General features: G+C 43.2%; 2 protein-coding genes across 2 annotated transcripts in view; both read left to right on the top strand.

Moving 5' to 3' along the window:
• The first annotated feature begins 1,846 nt into the window (after window positions 1-1,846).
• Window positions 1,847-12,286, top strand: LOC128400688 (immunoglobulin superfamily member 1-like). The gene is made up of 5 exons (XM_053363101.1): window positions 1,847-2,204; window positions 5,491-5,799; window positions 8,242-8,544; window positions 10,026-10,319; window positions 12,126-12,286. Exons 1-5 carry the CDS (start codon window positions 2,153-2,155, stop codon window positions 12,233-12,235), a joined length of 1,068 nt encoding a protein of 355 aa, XP_053219076.1. The 5' UTR covers window positions 1,847-2,152; the 3' UTR covers window positions 12,236-12,286.
• An 8,336-nt stretch (window positions 12,287-20,622) lies between these two features.
• Window positions 20,623-23,223, top strand: part of LOC128398889 (immunoglobulin superfamily member 1-like) — a 70,930-nt gene continuing 68,329 nt past the window's right edge. The window contains exons 1-3 of the mRNA XM_053360154.1: window positions 20,623-21,270; window positions 21,764-21,799; window positions 22,442-22,732. Of these exons, the coding sequence (XP_053216129.1) occupies window positions 21,240-21,270; window positions 21,764-21,799; window positions 22,442-22,732 (358 nt within the window). The 5' untranslated portion in view covers window positions 20,623-21,239. The remainder of the gene's footprint in view (window positions 21,271-21,763; window positions 21,800-22,441; window positions 22,733-23,223) is intronic.

The following is a 23,223-nucleotide window of genomic DNA, read 5'->3' as shown; positions in this document are numbered from 1 at the left end:
AATTCATTTGTTCATCCCACACATTTCATTCCATTTACTTTCCTACCCTTTAAAAAAAAATAACAAAGCAATGTGGAATTTTTATGGTAGGGCAACAGAGAACTTGAATACACTTAAATCTCTGCAGCATCACAAATGTGGTTTTGAAAGCTGCTTGCTGCCTCTTCCCCACTCCTGTCCCCACACCTGTGGTTGCAACTTAAAAAGGGATGTGGCTTCTCAGAAAGTGCAGTGAGCTTACTGAGGTCAACCATATTGTCAGACTACAGAATATCTGCATGTCAAGGGGGGAAACTGTGTCACAGAGCACTGGATATTTGAGAAGCTGCGGCCTCGTTCGTGGTACAGTACTGCGAGGTGCAATGGAGAGTTGCTGGCTATGGAACCCTCAACCTGAGTTCCTCTTTCAACATCCTCCTTTTTGGCTGGTATGATCAACTGAAAGGTATTGGGACCAGACAGGAGGATCAGAAACCCAGGTGATATGTTTACTGAGCACAACTCAAAGTGTTGGTGCTGACCTTTAAAGCCCTAAACGGCCTCGGTCCAGTATACCTGAGGGAGCGTCTCCACCCCCATCGTTCTGCCCGGACACTGAGGTCCAGCTCCGAGGGCCTTCTGGCGGTTCCCTCACTGCGAGAAGCCAAGTTACAGGGAACCAGGCAGAGGGCCTTCTCGGTAGTGGCACCTGCCCTGTGGAATGCCCTCCCACCAGATGTCAGAGAGAAGAACAACTACCAGACTTTTAGAAGACATCTGAAGGCAGCCCTGTTTAGGGAAGCGTTTAATGTTTAACAGACCACTGTATTTTAATATTTTGTTGGAAGCCACCCAGAGTGGCTGGGGAAACCCAGCCAGATGGGCAGGGTATAAATAATAAGTTGTTGTTGTTGTTGTTGTTGTTGTTGTTGTTGTTGTTGTTGTTGTTGTTGTTGTTGTTGTTGTTACTGAGCCTTTACTGCTGAAGTACAAATCCCATCAGCCTCAGCAAGCATGGCCAATGGCAGGGGATGCACAACAATGGTTGGGGATGATGGGAAGTGTAGTTCAGTGACACTTGGAGGGTCCAAGGTCTCCCCACACCTGGAATATGTGAAGCAATGGAGGAGGAGTATGTATTTGCCTGATAGAGTTAGGCCTAAGCCTTCTAAGGAGAAGAGACTTTAAGGCTTTGGGAGCGAGGTTAAGCCCCACCATGACTTAAGGTCCAGCACTTCTCATTACAGTGGTACCTTGGGTTAAGAACTTACCGGTAATTCATTCTGGAGGTCTGTTCTTAACCTGAAACTGTTCTTAACCTGAAGCACCACTTTAGCTAATGGGGCCTCCTGCTGCTGCTGTGCTGCTGCTGCACGATTTCTGTTCTCATCCTGAAGCAAAGTTCTTAACCCGAGGTAATATTTCTGGGTTAGCAGAGTCTGTAACCTGAAGCATCTGTAATCTGAAGCGTATGTAACTTGAGGTACCACTGTATAGACATTAAACACTGTGTAGGAAGGGTGAAGACCATAAGTGAGTGAGGGTTTCATAGGAGGCAAAGGGCACAGCCCTGGGTGTCTCTTGGCACAGCATTTGCACCCATAGAAGCAACTAAGTGCTAAGTCGTTTTAGTGGAGGCAGGTGGGGAGAGGAAGGAGGCACAGGCTCCAACACTTTTGTGCACCATTTCCTCAAAAGGTAGGTAATAAAGGAGATGTGAGACATGTCGAAAGGAGTTCCTCTTGAGGCAAAACAGTGAACTAGGCTCTGTATCAAGGATGGGCCACAAATGAGGGTTTGGTCTGGAGAGACCTTTGCTTCCTTTTTATCTTTTGCATTATGTGACTGCACAGCTACCGGGGGGTGGGTGGTTTTTTAGGTGGCGTAGAGGTGATGACCATGCTATCGGTCACAGAGAAATTGTACCGGTAAGGGAAGAAGGATATTACAGAGGGTTGCTGGGCTTTAGAAGATGCAGTCATTCCCTGCATCTTCAGTCAGTTGATGGAAGGCGCTGAGGCAAAATAGGACAATCTACCAGCAGCAGAGCCCTCACCATGAAGTTTTCTTTCTCCATCATCTTTTTGGGTTGGTATTGTAGAGGGGGAAATAGGAGGCTGGAAGGACCAGAGAACGGGATGCTCGTTTCTGTTGCTCAGTTATCTTTCCACTAATGGAATCATCTGTTTTTCCAGGATGGTGGCTGACTGGGAAGACATTGAAAGGTGAGCTATGTCCAAGACAAAAGAACGTTAATATGTCTCGTAATCAGAATGATGTGAATAGAAGCTAAATGACATGCGTTTTCCTAACCAAATCTATTTTTTTCTTACACGTGCATGAGAAGTTAAGATCTACCAACCTTCCTTGCTCTATACACTCTTCAGAGACCACACCACTATGTTAAAGGTCTCAGTGCTGTTTCTCTCCCACTTCCTGGTCAGTTGGCAACCTTTGTGTTTTACCACTATTGCTGTGCCACTCATATCAATTTTACTAGTCTAATTGGACTAGCAGCAAAATGCACCAAAATTGGCACCACCCCTGTGTGGATTGTGGATATTGGGCAACCCAGATCCCAAGGCCTCATCTGAAAGAACCTACAGATTAGGCAGGGTATAGGGATGGGGGAAAACTTGGTCAACTGCGTTAAATCTGTCTAATAATTCACATTTCTTCAAATCATGACTGAACCAAAACACAGTCATTCTTTGAAATTCGCACTTCTCTGGATTTTGCAAGGCATTTCTCCAACCCAGTTATGCTGATGAATTTTCTTGAAGAATTAATGAGGAGGCCATCTTGGCTGTGATTCCTGGAATAATTGTTCCCTGCCTTGCAGGCCTTTCCCCCTGACTCTCGCTACAAAAACTGAAGGTGTTGAAAAGACTCTTGGGTTGGAGTGTCGTTGGGTTTTTGTTGTTGTTGTTGTGGGAGGTTGCTGCTGTTACTGATCTTTTAATATAATAATAATAATAATTTATTATTTATACCCCGCCCATCTGGCTGGGCCTCCCCAGCCACTCTGGGCGGCTTCCATAAAAACCAAAAATACAGTAAAATATCACACGTTAAAAACTTCCCTGAAGATGTCTTCTGAATGTCAGGTAGTTGTTTATCTCTTTGACATCTGCTGGAAGGGCGTTCCACAGGGCGGGCGCCACTACCGAGAAAGCCCTCTGCCTGGTTCCCTGTAGCTTTGCTTCTCGCAATGAGGGAACCGCCAGAAGGCCCTCGGCGCTGGACCTCAGCGTCCGGGCAGAATGATGGGGGTGGAGACGCTCCTTCAGGTATACTGGACCGAGGCCATTTAGGGCTTTAAAGGTCAGCACCAACACTTTGAATTGTGCTCGGAAACGTACTGGGAGCCAATGTAGGTCTTTCAAGACCGGTGTTATATGGTCTCGGCGGCCGCCCCCAGTCACCAGTCTAGCTGCTGCATTCTGGATTAGTTGTAGTTTCCGAGTCACCTTCAAAGGTAGCCCCACGTAGAGCGCATTGCAGTAATCCAAGCGGGAGATAACCAGAGCATGCACCACTATGGCGAGACAGTCCGCAGGCAGATAGGGTCTCAGCCTACGTACCAAATGGAGCTGGTAAACAGCTGCCCTGGACACAGATTTGACCTGTGCCTCCATGGACAGCTGTGAGTCCAAAATGACTCCCAGGCTGCGCACCTGGTCCTTCAGGGGCACAGTTACCCCATTCAGGACCAGGGAATCCTCCACACCTGCCCGCCTCCTGTCCCCCAAAAACAGTACTTCTGTCTTGTCAGGATTCAACCTCAATCTGTTAGCCGCCATCCATCCTCCAACCGCCTCCAGACACTCACACAGGACCTTCACCGCCCTCACTGGTTCTGATTTAAAAGAGAGGTAGAGCTGGGTATCATCCGCATACTGATGAACACCCAGCCCAAACCTCCTGATGATCTCTCCCAGCGGCTGCATGTAAATGTTGAAAAGCATGGGGGAGAGGACAGAACCCTGAGGCACCCCACAAGTGAGAGCCCAGGGGTCTGAACACTCATTCCCCACCACCACTTTCTGAACACGGCCCAGGAGGAAGGAGCGGAACCACTGTATGACAGTGCCCCCAGCTCCCAGCCCCTCAAGACGGTGCAGAAGGATGTTATGGTCGATGGTATCAAACGCCGCTGAGAGATCCAGCAGAACTAGGAAACAGCTCTCACCTTTGTCTCTAGCCCGCCGGAGATCATCAACCAGTGCGACCAAGGCAGTTTCAGTCCCATGATGAGGCCTGAATCCCGACTGGAAGGGATCCAAATGGTCCGCTTCTTCCAGGCGTGCCTGGAGTTGTTCGGCAACCGCTCGCTCAATCACCTTGCCCAAGAATGGAAGATTTGAGACTGGGCGATAGTTGGCCATCGTGGCCGCATCTAAAGATGGTTTTTTAAGAAGCGGTTTAATAACCGCCTCTTTCAGCGGGTCTGGGAAGGCTCCCTCATGGAGGGAAGCATTCACCACCCCACGAAGCCCATCGCCCAGTCCTTCCCGGCTAGCTTTTATAAGCCAGGATGGGCAAGGATCCAGGAGACAGGTGGTTGGTTTCACTCGTCCAAGCAGCCTGTCCACATCCTCGGAGGTAACAGATTGGAATTGATCCCACTCAACTTGACTAGACAGAACTCTAGCACTCTCCCGCCCCGGCCCTGCTCCCACGGTGGAGTCTACTTCTTCCCGAATCTGAGCGGTTTTATCTGCAAAAAACTTTGCAAAATCATTGCAGGAGAACACGTGGCCCGTACTGGGCCCCGATGTTGCAGGTGGTTCCGCTAAATTGTGAACCACCTGAAAAAGTCTCCTGCTGCTGTTTTCTGCAGATGCAATAGAGGCGGCGAAAAAATTCTTCTTCGCCGTCGCTATCGCCACTTGGTAGGCTCGACGTTGAGCTCTAACCTGTGTCCGGTCAGATTCGGAATGAGTTATCCGCCACCGGCGCTCTAGCCGTCTCAACGATTGTTTCATTGCCCTCAGATTCGTGGAAAACCACGGGGCTGTCCGGGCTCCATGCAATCGGAGAGGGCGCTTTGGAGCCAAACAGTCAATAGCCCTGGTTAACTCCACATTCCAGCGGGCCACCAGGGAATCAGCTGAAAGGCCATCAACATGGGATAAAGCATCCCCTACCACTCTCTGGAAACCATTTGGATCCATTAAGTGGCGGGGGCGGACCATCCGAATTGGTCCCACCTCCCTGCAGAGGGGATGGGTCGCAGAGAAGTCCAGTTGCACCAGGAAGTGATCTGACCATGGCACTTCTTTCGTTTCACTTTTACTTAGTGTCAGATCACCAACATCCATAGAGGTAAACACCAGGTCCAAGGCATGTCCGCAGCTATGGGTTGGGCCAGACTTATTCAGGGACAGCCCCATGGAGGCCATGCTTTCCACGAAGTCCTGAGCGGCCCCTTGTAAGGTCGTGTCGGCATGGATGTTAAAATCCCCTAGGATGACTTTTGTAAATCTCTTGCTCTCTTTTTTTGCCCAGGACAATCTTATCCCAAGCCTTCCATCTCAGTGGTCCCCAGTAAAATTGTCCCCCTGGGAGGCAATGCTACCATCCGCTGCAAGGTGCGCAGGGAAGACTACGCACAAGCAACATTTGTTCTGTTCAGAGAACTGGATTCGTCTTTGCATGCTTCAGTAGTCAAGAAGTCAGAGTGGAATGAGGTTGCATTTTTCTTTGCCAGTGTCAAACTATCAGATGGTGGGAACTACCGGTGCCGATATTGCTTCAACTCTTTCTCTGGCGACAGCTGCTCACCTTTAAGTGACAGAGTAAAGATCAAGATAAGAGGTGAGAGCTGGCTGAGTCAAATTTAGAGATGTACATGAAGTTTTCTAAACTTGAGTCTGGAAATGAGCTTTGGAGGGAAAATAAAAACAGAGGAGAATTTATGAAACCTAAGTTCTTCTCTGGCTCAGACTAAAATCTAAGCCAGGGAAGAATTCCTGTCTTCCCTCTCATCCTCCCTATCAGCCTTTCTGAGCTCACAAATATCCTGTCATCCTTCCCTTTGAAGCCTTACCATGTGGCAGCAGTACTATTGCAGCAGCCCAGCAGTGGAGGCTGAAGGAGAGGGGAAGAGAGTCTGTCTGTGTCTCCTTCCTGGGTCCTTATGCAACTGTGCACTGTGCCAAGACAAAAGATGCCATGGCCTATAGAAAATGCAGTATAGTTTCTAATTTATGCAAACCAAGGCTTTTTAGTGTACTGGCACCAGTAATTTGGAACACTATTCCTACTGATGTCAGATAGGCACCTATAATCTCGATAGATTTCAGTCTGCTGAAAACACATTTGTTTCACCAAACTTTTTAGAGAACTAAGTTGACTCAGTGTTGGTCATTTGTTCTGGATTTTATGCTTTTATAACTTTAAGATTTGAAAGTTTTATGGTGTTTCTGAACTGATCAGTGGTTTGAATCCGCGACGGGGTGAGTTCCCCTTGCTCGGTCCCAGCTCCTGCCAACCTAGCAGTTCGAAAGCACGTCAAAGTGGAAGTAGATAAATAGGTACTGCTCTGGCGAGAAGGTAAATGGTGTTTCCATGCACTGCTCTGGTTTGCCAGAAGCGGCTTAGTCATGCTGGCCACATGACCCGGAAGCTGTACGCCGGCTCCCTTGGCCAATAAAGCGAGATGAGTGCCGCAACCCCAGAGTCGGTCATGACTGGACCTAATGATCAGGGGTCCCTTTAGCTTTACCTTAAGTTGACTCAGTGTTGGTCATTTGTTCTGGATTTTATGCTTTTATAACTTTAAGATTTGAAAGTTTTATGGTGTTTCTGAATGATTTTACTGTACACCACCTTGATTTTCTTTCAATGGCAGTTTATACACATTCTTCTAAAAAGCATAAGAACTAAAGAAGAGTCCTGCTGGATCAGGTCAGTGGGCCATCTAGTTAGTTCAGCTACTTGTTCTCACAGTGGCCAAACAGATGTCTTAATGGGCAACCCACATGCAGAGCCCTCTCCTCTCCTGTGATTTGGAGCATCTGCCCCAGACCACGAAGGCAGAGCATAGCCATAGTCTTATCTTCCATGAATCTGTCCACTCTTCTTTTGAAGCTGTCCTAGTGGGAGACCATCACTGCCTCATGTGGGTTCCGTGAGTTCCACGGTTTGATTATGCACTGTGTGAAGAAGTCCTTTCTTTTACCTGTGCTGAATCTCCCACCATTCAGCTTCATGGGAAGCCCACAAATTCTAGCATTCTCATATATATGTACACAGTGTGTGTGTGTGTGTGTGTGTGTGTGTGTGTGTGTGTAGTTCTCCCAAGGGGTACCATCAGGAGTGGAAGGGTCCTTCCTCTTTCGCTCTACCTCCTTCTCCAGCGATACGTTAAACCAGGATGGGGAACCTGTGACAGATTCCCCACCTTCCAAATCTCAGTTCTCTTCTCTTTCTCTCTTTTATATATATATACTTTTTTATCTGTTTTTTTAACATATCATTTTCAACAGTAATTAAACATACCTTTACATCTTATTCAAATTTTTGACTTCCATCAATCCTGTCTGAAAATTTTCCAATCTAATCTCTCAGTATGCATTTCTTATATTCCCTATTACATTTCAAACTCATAACCAATATCTCTATCTTTTTCTACTTTGTAACACTTCGTATATTTCTCCTTACAAAACTTCTTGTAGTCCTACTAGCGTAATTTGTTGATTACAGTTGTTCTTCAACTAATGCATATATTTCTTCCAATCTTCTGTAAATCTCTGGTCCCGCAGGTTTTGAATCCTTCCTGTCATTTTGTCCAATTCTGCGTAGTCCATTAATTTCATCTGCCATTCTTCTTTCATCGGAATTTCTTCTTGTTTCTATTTCTGGGCTAACAATGCTCTTGCCGCAGTTGTTGCATATTAAAAACAATTTAACATCTTGCCTATTAATGTCCTGACCTATAATACCAAGTAAAAATGCTTCTGGTTTTTTAAAAAATGTATATTTCAACATCTTTTTCATCTCATTATATATCATTTCCCATAAGTTCTTTACTTTTTTACATTCCCACCACATATGATAAAATGTTCCTTCTTTTTCTTTACATTTCCAACATTTATTATTTGTCTTATACATTTTAGCTAATTTCACTGGTGTAATATACCATCTATACATCATTTTCATCATATTCTCTTTCAAAGCATTACAGGCTGTAAATTTTATCCTTTCATTCCACAACCTTTCCCATTCTTCAAGAGTTCTCTTCTCTTTCTCACCCAGCTCTGCATTTTCCCAAGCCTTCCATCTCAGTGAGCCCCAGTAATATCGTCAAGTTGGGCGGAAATGTCACGATCCACTGTAACAGTCAAGGCTACCAAGATGTAGAGTTCCAACTCTACAAAAAAGTGGGTTCATCTTTGTTTCATGTTGTAATGGAGGAAGACCAGCAAAAACGGGTCATATTTGCTATTGCCAACGCCACACTATTCCACGGAGGAATCTACCGGTGTACATATTGTTTCAAGTCAACCTTCTGTGAACTGTGCTCAAATTTCAGCAACAGCATATATATCTACATAAGAGGTAAGGCTGTTTGTGTGCTTTACCAGCCCACACCCCAAAAAATAATGGTACTAACATGAATTTTGTATTCCCTGCAGCTGTATATCAAAGGGAGAAGCTGCATTAGCTAAAACATACAAGGTGTTTTTAAAAGAGGCTCTTTCCCATGCTATGCCAGCATTGGAGTGTCATTAGCAATCTTCTCAAATGGTGCATTCCAGGCTGAAACACATTATTTGCTGCTGAATTTAGCAGGATATGTAGACACAGGCTGCCTACACACTGACCTCTCCTGGGTTTCAGACTGGGGGTATTTCCCAATCCTATGTGGTGATGCTGAGGACTGAACCTGGCACCTTCTCCCTGCAAATCATTTCCCAGCAAGCTGTGGTCCATCTGGTCATGGACATAGGAATATGAAGAAGAATCACAGCAAACAAAGGCTTGTTTCATTTAAGCAACTCTGGTTGAAACTGAAGCATAGGATTAGGCCTTTCAAGATTTTTTTAGTGAGAGCCTGTCCACCCTGTGAAAATAAATCCTGGTTTGGAGCAGCTTGAGGTTCTGAAAAACTAGAATTACAGGCTACGGAGGAACCTTCTAAATACTGCACACATTCAGTTTATTTGCAGTGGTTCCCAGAGCTGCCCATAAGCCCCTGAAAGTCTTGAGATGGGACAGGCTTCAATTCTACCTTCTGACCATCAGGTGGCAAACGTCTACCAAAAATGGAATGGAGATAAACCACACTGTGATGCATGCAAGAATGGGGGGAATTTTTTTAAAATTTTGGTTTGAAAGCCAAACTTTTGTATGAATGGAACTCTATAACCTGATTGAATTATGCAAACATGTATATACTTCCTTTCTCTGCATTAATTTTTTGACTAGTGCTCATGCTTCCTTATTGCATATAATTCTGCTGTGAATAATGGGGGGCAGTGGCAGGGAAGAGGTATGAATGGCTGCCACTGAAATCCTGGCCATTAGAATTCTGGCTTAGCACTTTGGCTTCTGAGACGGGACTTGACATTGCCCCAAACATATCAAATGCATGTATCAAAGTGAATTGGAAACCCACTTTTACCTGGCAAAACCTGAGATTCCCAGGATTTTTACAACTCATTGAAGAGTCAGGTGATAGCATTTCTCAGCAATGAAGTCTTTTTTAATTAAGGTATGTACATTGTTGCTGTTTTTTTTCTAAAAAAGTATAATGTTATTTCAAATTTAATAGACTAGACCATAATGTAAACATAACTTTTATATGCTTTGGGAAACAAACAAATAAATGTGTGATTGACTTTACTGTGATATTTGCTTTATTGCCGTGGTCTGGAACCAAACCCACAACGTATCTCTGAGATATGCCTGTATTATAGTAGCAGAATGAGACTGGCTGAGTAGGAGATGAATTGACTGACATGGTCATTAGCAGGAGATATTTCTTGGTTACCGTAAACATTGCTACTCCCTGCCTCCCCTTTTATTCCAACACGTAGATCCCAGCCTCTCCAAACCATCCATCAGAATGAGACCTGGGGATCCACTTGCTGAAGGCTTCAATGTCACCATCGAGTGTCACGGACCAGAGAATGGCCTGAACTTTTCTTTGCACAAGTCCAGCAACCTGATAGCATGGCAGATGGCAGAATCAGATGGAAACACGTCTGAGTTCTCTCTTTCCATGATCAGGCTGGAGGATGAAGGGAATTATACCTGTCAGTATCACCGCAGAGGACATGCCTTTCAGTGGTCGGAGCCAAGTGACGCAGTGGGGTTGGAACTTGTGACAGGTGAGGAGCCTGGCTTTGTGACTTTGTTTTCCTTCCTTCTGTGTATATGGCAGGAGTTTGGGGAATTGTGACGACCAAAGCCAAATACCTCTATGGCGGAACCATGGTCACATGGCACAGAATGGAGTAACCAGGTGAGTTGACTCCACTGGCAATGGCTAAGTATGTGTGGGTTCAGCCCTGACAAAAGAGCAGTGGCAAGAGAAATGGATGAACTATGCAGAACTGGCTAAACTGACATACAAATTGTGAGATAAGGACAACTGTGACTTTAAAGAAGAATGGGAACTTTTTACAAACTACTTAAAAAGGCAACAAAATGAATTGGACTCCTTGGCATTTATTGATTGTTAACATAGTAGACAGATAATATAAGGATTTATGCAATTTTACAGTATGCAGAGAATAATATGTGTTGAGAAATCAGAGAGAGAAGCTGAGGGAAGTCTTGGGGGGCAGGTTCAATGGGGAGGTGAGGGGAAGGGGGAAAATAATGAATATTATATGTTTTGATATTTTGTTATGTTGAAATTGTTATTAAAAAAAGTAAGTGTGGGTTCAGGAATGAATAAGGAGGTACATTTGAAGCCTGAGGGAGATGGAGACAGGCCTGGGAATTGTGGGAAGAATTTGATTGTATTTACAAGATTGTGTTTGGGACCCCGTTATCCCTCTTTGATATTCTGATGTATCGAGGGTGGCTAACCCACAGCATGTGGATTATATCCAGTCCCACTAAACTTTTTCATTTACCGTATTTTTCGCTCTATAAGACGCACCAGACCACAAGAGGCACCTAGTTTTTGGAGGAGGAAAACAAGAAAAAAAATATTCTGAATCTCAGAAGCCAGAACAGCAAGAGGGATCGCTGTGCAGTGAAAGCAGCAATCTCTCTTGCTGTTCTGGCTTCTGGGATAGCTGTGCAGCCTGTATTCGCTCCATAAGATGCACACACATTTCCCCTTACTTTTTAGGAGGGAAAAAGTGAGTCTTATAGAGCAAAAAATACGGTACTTAATATCCTGCCCTTCCACCTTCCTCTGTTGCCACCATCTCCACCAGTAGCTTCAGACTCAGGCTCAGGTTCCTCCAGGTCCTCTTCTTGAGTTCCTCATTGCAAGTCCTCACAATCTGCCAATGCATTCCCAACTGACCCCCCCAGGCAGTGCTGAACCTGACCTTCTGCTCTCTTCAGCCAGGACCATCCAACCAATCTATTGGTGGATGAAATTTCAAGCCAACATTATGGACCAGTAATTCTGAACGGAACACCCAGCAAGTGGCCAATCACAAACTGACCACTTTTGGATGCTCCTGCATTTTCATAAAAACTGAAAGGCAACATGTATCCCTGCCATCTTATTAGTGGAGCAGTCAGTTGGTCCACTGCTTGCAGACTTAGTATGCTTTGTATCATCTCTCTGGTTCTAGTCAGAAGGAAAAGGCAAGTGGAGTAGATTAGAAGGCTGCTTCCATTGGCAGGTAGATCCTGCAGGCTGTTCTTATGTTCTTAGAAATCAGAAGTAAGTCCCCCTGAACTCAATGGGGCTAAGTATGCTGAGGGCTGGAAGTTAGAAAGTCAGTTTGGAGGGATGGGAGGAACTCGACGACTCGAGAGAGTCAAAATATAGGTGATGAAAAGAAATGTAAAAAATATATGGTGTTTTTTGAAAATGAAAATGTTAATAAATATTATTATTTTTTAAAAAAGTATGCTGAGGGCCACAGCCTTGGAGTAATCTCCCTCCCCACCCTGCCTTCACAACCAACAATTGAGTAGTAACTCTTCTCTGTCTCACTCTGCAGCAAACACTTTTACATCCATGGAGATCAACATCCGCCTGGGCGTTGCTGGCTTGGTGCTGCTTTCCTTGGTGCTGATCGTGGCTGAGTTCATGTGCAGCAGGCAAGGCTGAGAAGCTCTGACTCGACTCAGTTCCACAAGTCAAGACCCTTCCGTGAGACATCCGAGACAAGCAAAGCCACAGGAATCCCATAGAGACTGGTTTCATTTCTTGTTCATCCAAATTTCTATTCTGTGATAACACCAAGGAATCTTTTTGGAAGGGGCTGGGGTGGGATGAGAATCCTGGAGGCTTCTGTTTTCTGTGCCTTTTTTTTGAGCTTTTTATGTAAGTTTGGAACACTTAACTTACTGTTCAGCTAAGTCCTTCTCAGAGAAAACCCATTGAAATAACTGTAACTTATGATTTTATTTCTTATCTGGGTGTTTTGCTTTTTTATTATTATTATTTATCTTTTTTTTATATAATATTTTTTATTAAACAGTTTTTATAACCACACAAACATAACATAACAACAACAAATACATAAACAAACAAAAACAGAAACAAAACAAAAAACAAGTACCATTTCATATCTTAATTTCTTATACCTTTCTTCCCCGACTTCCTCATGCCTCCCTTTTCTGTATTCCAAATTCTAATCAATTACTCAGCAAATCTTCCCTTATTTTACTTTAGATTTAAGCTAATCTTCCTTATTCTCCTTGTCTTAACCATTGCTAATAGTAACCATTTACTTTCCTTTTTTTAAAAAAACATTTTTATTAAACAATTTTTATAGCCACACAAACAATCAATACATAACAACGACAAATACATAAACAGACAATAACAAAAACAAAACAAAAAAAACAAGTACCATTTCATATCCTAATTTCTTAAACCTTTCTTCCTCGACTTCCTCATGCCTCCCTTTTCTGTATTCCAAATTCTAATCAATTACTCAGCAAATCTTCCCTTATTTTACTTTAAATTTAAGCTAATCTTCCTTATTCTCCTTGTCTTAACCATTGCTAATAGTAAGGAAAATTACTATTAATAGAAAGGAAAATTACTTTCCAGTCCAACATCATTCTAACTTTCATTAATTTTGTAATATTTCTTTAAATAGTCCTTGAACTTTTTCCATTCTTCTTCCGCTGCTTCTCTTCCCTGGTTTCGGATTCTGCTCGTCATTTCTGCCAAAGGAAACTAAGATTGAAGCCAAAATCGCAAGAGATTTTAAGAGAAATTAAATTGTATCAAACACAATATATGGAACTGATGAATCAAGAAATAGAATGGAAAATTAAACAAATGAGACAAAAGACTTTTGAATCTGCAGATAAATGTGGCAAGTTATTGGCTTGGCAAATAAAGAAGAGACAAAAACTCAACACGGTAACAAACTTAGAAGTGGAAGGAAAGAACATATGTAACCCAGTGGAAATTAGGAACTGTTTTCAGAGCTACTTTAGACAACTGTATACACAAGGGCCGCAGAAAGAAATGGACATACAACAATTCCTCGAGAAAAATGGGCTGAAAAAGATTTCGCAGGAAAGTAAGACAATTTTGAACCAGGAGATATCAGCACAGGAAATTGAAGATGCCATTCAAAGCATGACGTTGGGCAAATCACCTGGACCTGATGGACTGACTTCCAAATACTACAAAGTTTTGAAGGAAGGGTTGATACAACCTTTGAAGGAAGTCTGCAACGAGATCATGGAGGGGAGGAAGGCACCCGATACGTGGAGGGAGGCATACATTACACTTATACCAAAGACAGAGACTGAAAAGACCCAACTTAAGAACTACCGACCCATCTCGTTACTAAATGTGGATTACAAAATCTTTGCTGATATTTTAGCAAAGAGATTGAAAAGAGTTTTGATGGAGGAGATTCATGGGGACCAAGCGGGCTTTCTCCCGAAAAGGCATTTGTCGGATAACGTAAGGAATATAATTGACATTTTGGAGAAGCTTGAAGTGAATATAAATACCAAGGCTGTTTTGATATTTGTGGACGCTGAGAAAGCCTTTGACAATATATCTTGGAGTTTCATGTTGAAGAACCTCCGGGGGATGGGGGTAGGCCAAGGGTTTGAAAATGGTATAGGTGCAATATACTCTGAACAGAAAGCAAAATTAATTGTAAATAATGTGGTTACAGAAGAGTTCAAGATTGAAAAAGGGACACGTCAGGGGTGTCCTATCTCCCCACTACTTTTTATATCGGTCCTGGAGGTTTTGCTTAATATGATCAGGAGGGACCAGCTGGTTAAAGGGATCCAGGTCGGAGCTAAACAATACAAATTGAGAGCATTTGCAGATGACCTAGTACTTACATTACAAGAGCCAGAAGCTAGTACGAAAAGAGTTTTGGAAATAATTCAAGAGTTTGGTCAAATGGCAGGATTTAAATTGAATAAGTTAAAGACTAAGGTATTGGAGAAAAATTTAACACAGGTTGAAAAAGAAAGGTTTCAGAATGAGACGGGGTTGACTGTGGTTAAAAAAGTGAAATACCTGGGTATAAATATGACAGCTAAGAATGTGAACCTATTTAAAGACAATTATGAAAAAACTTGGACAGAAGTGAAAAAAGATTTGGAGATTTGGTCAAATTTGAAGCTTTCCTTGTTAGGTCGAATTGCAGTTATAAAAATGAATGTATTGCCAAGAATGTTGTTCTTGTTTCAAGCATTACAAATAATGGATAAAATGGATTGTTTCAAGAAGTGGCAGAAAGATATATCTAAATTTGTCTGGCAGGGCAAGAAGCCCAGAATAAAATTTAAGATATTAACGGATTCAAAGGAAAGAGAGGGGTTTGCCCTGCCAGACTTTAAACTGTACTATGAAGCGGCAGCTTTCTGCTGGCTAAAAGATTGGCTGCTTCTTGAAAACACAGACATCTTGGATTTGGAAGGTTTTAACAATATTTTCGGGTGGCATGCATATTTGTGGTATGACAAGGTTAAAGCACATAAAGGTTTTAAAAACCATATTGTCAGAAAAGCACTATTAAATGTCTGGGTCAGATATAAAGATTTGCTGGAAAACAAAACCCCAAGGTGGCTGTCGCCAATGGAAGCTAAGGCAGTTAAAAAGTTAAATATGGAGCCGAAGTGGCCAAGATATTGGGAAATTCTGGAAAAGGAAGGGGACAAACTGAGATTGCAGAGTTTTGAGAAATTAAAAGAGAAGGTGAGAGATTGGTTGCACTACCACCAAATAAATGAAGTATTTAAATTGGACAGTAAAATTGGCTTCCAGGTGGAAAAATCAAAATTGGAGACTGAATTGTTAGAATCCAGTACTAAGAATCTGTCAAAAATGTATAATTTGCTGCTGAAATGGAATACACAAGATGAAATGGTTAAATCAACTATGATTAAATGGGCTCAGGACATTGGTCATAATATTTTGTTTGCTGACTGGGAAAAGTTGTGGACCACCGGAATGAAATTTACGGCATGTAATGCCTTAAGAGAAAATATTATGAAAATGATTTATAGGTGGTACATAACCCCAGTCAAGCTTGCAAAGATTTACCATTTGCCTGATAATAAATGTTGGAAATGTAAAGAAAAGGAAGGTACATTTTTTCACCTTTGGTGGACGTGCCCGAAGATTAAGGCATTCTGGGAAATGATCTATAATGAACTTAAAAAGGTATTTAAATATACCTTCACTAAGAAACCAGAGGCCTTTCTCTTGGGCATTGTCGGCCAAGGGGTGTTAAAGACGGATATAACTTTCTTTATGTATGCTACAACAGCAGCTAGAATACTCATTGCAAAGTACTGGAAGACACAGGATCTACCCACACTGGAAGAATGGCAGATGAAGGTGATGGACTACATGGGCTTGGCAGAAATGACGAGCAGAATCCGAAATCAGGGAAGAGAAGCAGCGGAAGAAGAATGGAAAAAGTTTAAGGACTATTTAAAGAAATACTACAAAATTAATGAAAGTTAGAATGATGTTGGACTGGAAAGTAATTTTCCTTTCCCCTTCTTTTATCTTTTCCAAGATTTTCTCTTTCCTCTCATTTTGCTTTCTTTTCTTTAATGAATTTTGTTGTATCAAAAACCCTCTCATCACGGCTTTACTTGCGTCCCAAACTATTCTTTTTTCTACTTTAGTCCTTAAGTTGATTTCAAAATAATCTTTCAAAGTTTTTTGGGCCTTCTTACAAATCTCCTCGTCTCTAAGTAAGGTGTCATTCATTCTCCATCTGAAGGAGCCAGTTGTTGTTTGCTTCATCACCATCTTTACTGCGTTATGGTCGGAGAAGGTTTTTGGGCAGATTTCCACTTTCTTTATGTTCGACGCCATACTGCTAGTCACCCAGATTTGGTCAATCCGTGTCCATGTCATTTTGGCTTCAGAAAAGAAGGTTCCCTCTCTTTCTAATGGGTGTTTTGTTCTCCAAATGTCAATCAAGTCCATATTGTCAGTCATTTCAAAAAAAGTTTTTGGTAGTCTTCCATCTTTTGTAACTACCTGTCTTTGTGCTTTGTCCATATTTGTTGAAACTACTCCATTCATGTCACCCATCATAATTAAGTTGTAATCCATGTAGTCCATCAAAGTCTCATGCAACTTCTTAAAGAATTCAGTTTTCCCTTCATTTGGTGCATAAATTCCCACTATCAAAAACTTTTCTCCTTGAAATTGAATTTCAATTGCCAAATATCTTCCTTGGTCGTCTTTAAAAATTTGTTTCGGTTGCAAATTTTCCTTTGCGTAAATCACCACTCCTCTCTTTTTTACTCTGTCTGAAGATATAAATTCTTGTCCCAATCTTTTATTTATTAATAATTTTCTATGTGCTCTTGTCACGTGAGTCTCTTGTAAACAAATCAAGTCCAATTGGTCTTTCTTTAAAGCATGAAATATATTTTTTCTTTTTCTGGGAATATTTAAACCGTTACAATTCCAGGTTAGAAGTTGCAAAGCCATGATGGGATTATTTACTCTTTCCTCCTACAGCTCCCAATTGTTGTTCCTCTTTTGTCGGTGGTTCCGTATCCGTATCTAGTGGTCCCTTGCTTGAAGGATGCCCTTGTCCTGGAAACGTCTCTTTCTGTAGGTCTTCTTCGTGTTCTCCTAAGAACTTGTCTTTATCACTCACTGTCTTTATTCTTCTTTTCTTCCCCTTGTATTTAAAAGACAAGCCTTGGGGAAACTCCCACCTGAATGGTATGTAGTTCCTTTTCAGCAGTGTCACCAAGTCCTTGTAAAAACCTCTTGCATCCAAAATGCTTTTGGGAATATCTTTAAAAATCTCAATGTGAAAATCTTCAATTCGAAGGGTTGTTTGATAATGCAGGTTCAGTATTTTGTCTCTCTCCTCCTTTGATCTTAAAATTATTAAGCAATCTCTGGGTCTGTTCTTCCTCTGCCTTGTTCCCAGTCTAAATGCACTCTCTATCTTAAATTCTTCCTTATCCAGCTCCTGCTTCCAAAAGTCAGAGAATTCTTTTGTCAAGTACTCCACCAAGTTGTCTCCTTCCTTTTCCGGCACAAGTCTGATCCTTAAATTTCTCTCCTTGCGTTGCATATCCTGCATAGAAAGTGCCAGCTCATGTTCATCTAATTTCCTGTACACCGGTGGGAACTTTTCCTCGGCAGCAGTTGCAATTTCCTTAGCTTCCTCAGCTATCTTTCGTGTTGTAGATGAATCTTCCAGTAGTTTCCCAATTGCCTCTGCATTAGAGTTCACTTTGTTCCCAAGGTCAGTTATACTTTTTGTATTTAAATCAATTTTCCCAGAGATTTCTTCAATTTTCTTATTTGTTTCAGCGCCTTGCTTTTTTAGTTCCTCCAAAGAGTCATTTATTTTCCCCAATGCCTTTGCAAATGCTTCTTCTGAAGACATTATTTTCACTTTTGCCTTTGAGACAGCTGCAGTTCCAGAGGCTCCTGATACAGAGGCCCTTCTTTGCATAGAAAGATCGACTTTGTATTGTCTACCAGATCTCAAGGTTGTTTCTTGTGAGTCCTCTTTCTCTTTACCATCTGCCATAACAAAGTCTTTCACTCAAGGTCATTCCCACACTCTTAAGCTGTCAGAAAAAAAAATTCTCAAGTTTTAAGCTCCACTTGTTGCTGAAACTATTCACAAGTCCTCTAGAGGGCGTAAAGTCAATTCTTTGCCTTCAAATTGTTCCCACACCTTCCAAAAAACAAACAAAAGCCCTCCTAGTCTCTTTCAGTTATTCTTTTTTCTTTATAAAGGATCCAGATCAATAGTATCCTGCAAATAACTTACTGTGCAACAAAATAAAGTATTTCAAGTTGAGAGTAGCCAAAGTCAATATTACAGTTACTTTTTAACCTTCTTGTAGCGGCAGTCCTTAGCCGGTTCCTTTTCTCCGGCAGTCCGACCCCCAGGTAAAGGAGCAGCGGTAAACAGTTCAAATTCTTTTAAGCAGGCAGGAAAGCACTTTAAAGTCTTCTTCCCCCCCCTCCTGCCTTCGGGGGAGGGAGTTCTTTGCTTGGTGGTGGATTTCTTAGTTCGCACTCCTGTCAAAAAGTTACAGCTGGAATGCCTTTCGCTTTGATCTTGCTACAGAACGGAAAGCAGACTTCCTTTTTAGTGCTTGTCCGTCTCGGTGCCCAATTTCTTTAATTTTAACGTCCAATTTATATTTTAAAGTTCAATCCTACTCACGGAAAATTGTTCTTTTTAGTCCAAATTCACCGGAAGAAGTCAGCGCTCTCCGCTAATGGCGACTCGGCTTCGCTTCGCAGGCTGGGTGAAAGCGACTCTCAGCACCGCTCCACACACCCTCCGCTGTTCCGTAGCCTTTAAAAAGGCTATTTCACAACGTCGGGGGGGCGCAAAGGTGCCCGCCGAGTCTCCAGTTCACAGGCTACGCGCCTGTGATTTTTGAGGGTCCTCGCTCCGCCGTGGCTGCAGGACCCGAACCCACGAAGCAGATCTCTCCCGGAGCTCCGGGAGAAATCCGCCATTAAGCGCTGGCGCTAACCGGAAGTCTATTATTATTATTTATCTCTTATAGTAATCGTATCAAATGAAAAGCAATAAAAAGCATACCCGTCCATCTAAAACCAATGTGACTGTGAGTTAGGTAATTGCTTTTCTGTTGCTTTGAACTGTGATTGGGCAGGAGTAGCAAACTCCGCGATGCCCATCCTCAGTGAGAAAGCAGCTCCTGAAATCCAGCGGGGGAAATGAGAGGATTTTCGGGGTATGGGATCAGAAGACTGTTGTGTGGAGCCAGCATGGAAGAATGCTAGTGCATATCCCCTGAAGGAAATGAAAGATCCCTAGTTTAATTCAAGGGTGGCAAAGGCAGGGGGTGGAAGGGTGGAAAGGGTGGAAATGTCCAAAGCTATTGTGGGGTGCTATTTTAGGGACGGGGGTGGACAGAGACCATTGTCAAAGCTCTGTGGAATACTACCTCCCTCTCTCAGAGTCTCTGAGATAACCTGATGCCCTGCCCTGTTATTACAGTGCCGCTGCACAATATTTGGCTTCAGGCATCAAAACACCTCAGGCCAGTCCTGACATGAAGTCATTCTCAGAGGAGTTCCAGGGAGCCTGCCTCATCGTCTGCTCAGCCTGCAATGAAAGATGAATATAGACCCTTACTTTGTAGAAAGAGGAGCTCTGCAGAGCCCCCTTGTATCACTTCTGTTTCTCCTGCTTTTGGAGGAAATGGATTATTACACAGAGTCAGATGTTGCGCACAGTGGTTGTCACCGTTAACTTCAAGGGAAGGGACTGCCTGCCTTTCTAATGCGGAATGAGTGTAGCTTGGTAGCAGAGCATCCGTTTTGGATGCAGAAGATTCCCAGTTCAATTCCTGACATCTCCAAGTACAATACCGAGAGAATCTTGCCTGAAATCCTGCAGAGCTGCTGTCAGTCATTGCAGACAATACTGGGCTCAATGGACCAACTGACTCACTCATTCTGAGGCAGCTTCCTGAGCTCCTTGCTTTGCTAAGTCTGAGGTCTCTCAGTAACCTTCTACTTTTGTTAACAGAGAAAAATTGAAGGAAGTAGATTAAAATTTGACTTTCATTTTATTTTAATGGAAAGATTTCACCACAATCAAACCATGATTTGGAAGTCAGGGAGAACTCTGGTTAATCCAAATGGAAATGGAAGCTTCTAATATCCTACCTGACAAAAGAAGAAGAAGAGTTTGGATTTGATATCCCGCTTTATCACTACCCGAAAGAGTCTCAAAGCGGCTAACCATCTCCTTTCCCTTCCTCCCCCACAACAAACACTCTGTGAGGTGAGTGGGGCTGAGAGACTTCAGAGAAGTGTGACTGGCCCAAGGTCACCCAGCAGCTGCATGTGGAGGAGCGGAGACACGAACCCAGTTCCCCAGATTACGAGTCTACCGCTCTTAACCACTACACCACACTGGAGGAGGCACATGAGCCTGAGGCTTGCTGCGGTTCTTTTATATAGAAGAAAACCATGAATGTCAGAGCTGGGCCAAGGACAGCATCAGAGTAAGACAGAAACAAGTATTTGAGAGCTGGTCGTTCCTCTGCAGTGGGGAGCCATCATGACTGCAGTCCCAATGCCTCTTTGGAGCTTAAATTTACAACTCACGATGTATCTGTGAGTCTATACAGAGGGACACACCACCAAGTCTCCTAATTGTTCCTTAAATGTGCTTTTTTGATCAACAGGTTCCAAAGTGACAGCATAAGCACAATATCTTTGGGGAGGAGGCAGTAAGTGACCAGAGCTTGAATTTGCCATGATGTACAACTGGGCATACTAGATTTCTTTTGCCCCAACAATACTACTGAGATGCTCTCTCTCTGAGAAATAGAAAAATTAAAAATAGGAGTTGTGTTCCACGTCAAACACTCAGCCCTTCACTTCCTCTGGTTTAGCAACCATCAGATAGATGCAAACTAATAAGGGATGTGGTTGATCAGGCAGCCGTGGGAACGGAAGAAGGACAACAGCATTGGCCGATCAGAGAGGAGTCATTTCTTCTGCGGAAGAGCTGCATCACAGAACATTGCTGGGTTTCAGCGGCAACAGCCTCCAGCTGAGATCTTCACTCGGGAGACAGCAGAATTAGGAGCGAACGGAACAAACAGCTGGCTACAGAAGCCAAGCCATGAAATTCCCTTCCAGCATCCTCTTTCTAGGTTGGTCTCACTCCTTAGAGGGCGGTGGGGTCAGAGTGTTGGTTTCTATTTCCCTCACTGAGCAGCAACTGCAGTCACAAGACATTGTTTTGCATTCCACAGTCCAAGTTACTGTTGGATTCCCACGGGAAAGGGAGACTGGATGTGACGTACACTGGTTTCCTGTTTTTCACTGTTCTCCCGGTTTCTTTGTTAGAGAGACAGTTGCTTCTCTGCTCCCGGCAGAGGCAGCATGGATGTTTGTATTCTCTCAGCATAGAGTGTAAATAAAATAAAATTAGCAATGTAGCACATTTACCTGCTTATCCTTCTGCTGTGTGGACTACTCTGCTTAGGCTCAAGATAAGACGAGCCTGTATCAGCTTCAGATGGGCCGAAGTTGGTCAAAATCTCACACAGAGTGTTTGCAAGAGCAGGCCTGGGAGATTGGAGGCCCGACTTCCATTTCTGTTGCTCAGATATCTGCACTCTAAATGGATCCTCTGCTTTCCAGGGTGTTGGCTGACCAGGCAGTGGCAGATCTCCAGAGGTGAGTGTCAGCCAGCCGTGAGAATGGTGATAAAAAATAGGGGGTGAGAAGAATGGGAACTAAATGCCGTAGACTCCTCCAACCAGGACTACTTTTCTCATGGTAGCCTTTCTCTGTCTCATATTCAAGGCTTTTTTCCAGTCGGAACTCAGTTCCGGCATCTTTTAGGTGGGGGCAGTTGCCATTATCAGAGAACAAGGGAGGCTTTCATGGTGATTTCCGCTACCTCTTTTTCTAGAAAAGTTGAACTGCTCATATTTATTTGTCTCTAGACAACCTGTCAAGGAAACCGTCCTCCCAGTTATCCACTTCAGTTTATTTCTCCTGTGTGCAAGGGCTGTTTAGACACAGGGATCCTTAGTCCTGCCCCTCCCACTGTAAACATCACCAGATACTAAGGGAGAACCTTCTCTTTCATTGCCTCCCGGCTGCATGAATCGCAACTGGCGCTGTCCTTCCTGTCTCCTGTGTCTTGGCTTATGCAGGAGAGTGAGCAACCGAGTAACATAAAGGACCTTAGGTTATATGTCAATTGGAAAATGTCACAGATTAATACACGTACCACACTTTTGTGGATTTTTGTACCCTGAAACAAGTCTACTACAAGTCTCCCATCTCACTCCTGTTATCTTTCTTTCCCAGGACAGCTTTATCGAAAGCCTTCCATCTCAGTGAGACCAAGTCCTCAGGTCATCCTAGGTGAAGATTTCTATATCCACTGTGAGACTGAAAATAACTCAGAAGCAACCTTCTTTCTTGTCAAGGAAGGGAGTTCAGCGGCTGTGGATTCTAAGACTGCTTCATATTATACAGATTTCCCCCTTTCTAATGCCAAACATGTAGAACCCAATGGCGGGTTCTACAAGTGCAAATATTGCTTTAATGAAAATAAATGCTCAGAATTCAGTGATAAAGTTTATGTCAACATAAGAGGTGAGAGTTTTGCTCTGTCCTTAGACCTATTCATGTGCAGGGCATAGTTACGTTGAAAGCAAAGCAGTTTCTCATTTTAAGCCCTAACCCTAATGTCCCCACTCCTTCAGGCAACAATCACATGCTACATGTGGTTGTCTGCAGAGAATCCACTGTGTGGACACACATGTAAGGACTCTGCGTGATTGCGACTGGTTGCATATGTCTAGGTGGGAATGTCTCTACAGACAACCCCATGGAGCACATGGGTGTTGCAGAAAGACAGGAGGGGGCCATCCTGTGTCACCATTTGAGGCAAAATGGGAATGTGCCACTCCTTGCACACACCCCACTTCCGTTCCTGCCAGAATGCCCCCTCCCTTCTTGCCAAATGCGACAAGAGTCAGGCCGTTGCATATGGCATTGCCACTCATCTTCTCTGTCCCAGGTGAACAGATATTCCAAGAGCAAGTTTCCTATTTACAGAGTGATACAGTTGCAGATGTTCCACC

The sequence above is a fragment of the Podarcis raffonei genome, chromosome 13 (genome assembly GCF_027172205.1).
Source record: "Podarcis raffonei isolate rPodRaf1 chromosome 13, rPodRaf1.pri, whole genome shotgun sequence".
In the NCBI taxonomy this organism is placed as follows: domain Eukaryota; kingdom Metazoa; phylum Chordata; class Lepidosauria; order Squamata; family Lacertidae; genus Podarcis; species Podarcis raffonei.
This window is presented reverse-complemented; position numbering and strand designations above follow the sequence as displayed.

What these genes read in the sequence shown, in the direction of transcription:
- LOC128400688 (XM_053363101.1), top strand. Translation starts at nt 2,153, where the DNA reads ATGGAATCATCTGTTTTTCCAGGATGGTGGCTGACTGGGAAGACATTG. An exon ending in GACTGGGAAGACATTGAAAG is followed by an intron (nt 2,205 to 5,490) that starts GTGAGCTATGTC and finishes TTTTTTGCCCAG; the next exon opens with GACAATCTTATCCCAAGCCT. An exon ending in CATATATATCTACATAAGAG is followed by an intron (nt 8,545 to 10,025) that starts GTAAGGCTGTTT and finishes TCCAACACGTAG; the next exon opens with ATCCCAGCCTCTCCAAACCA.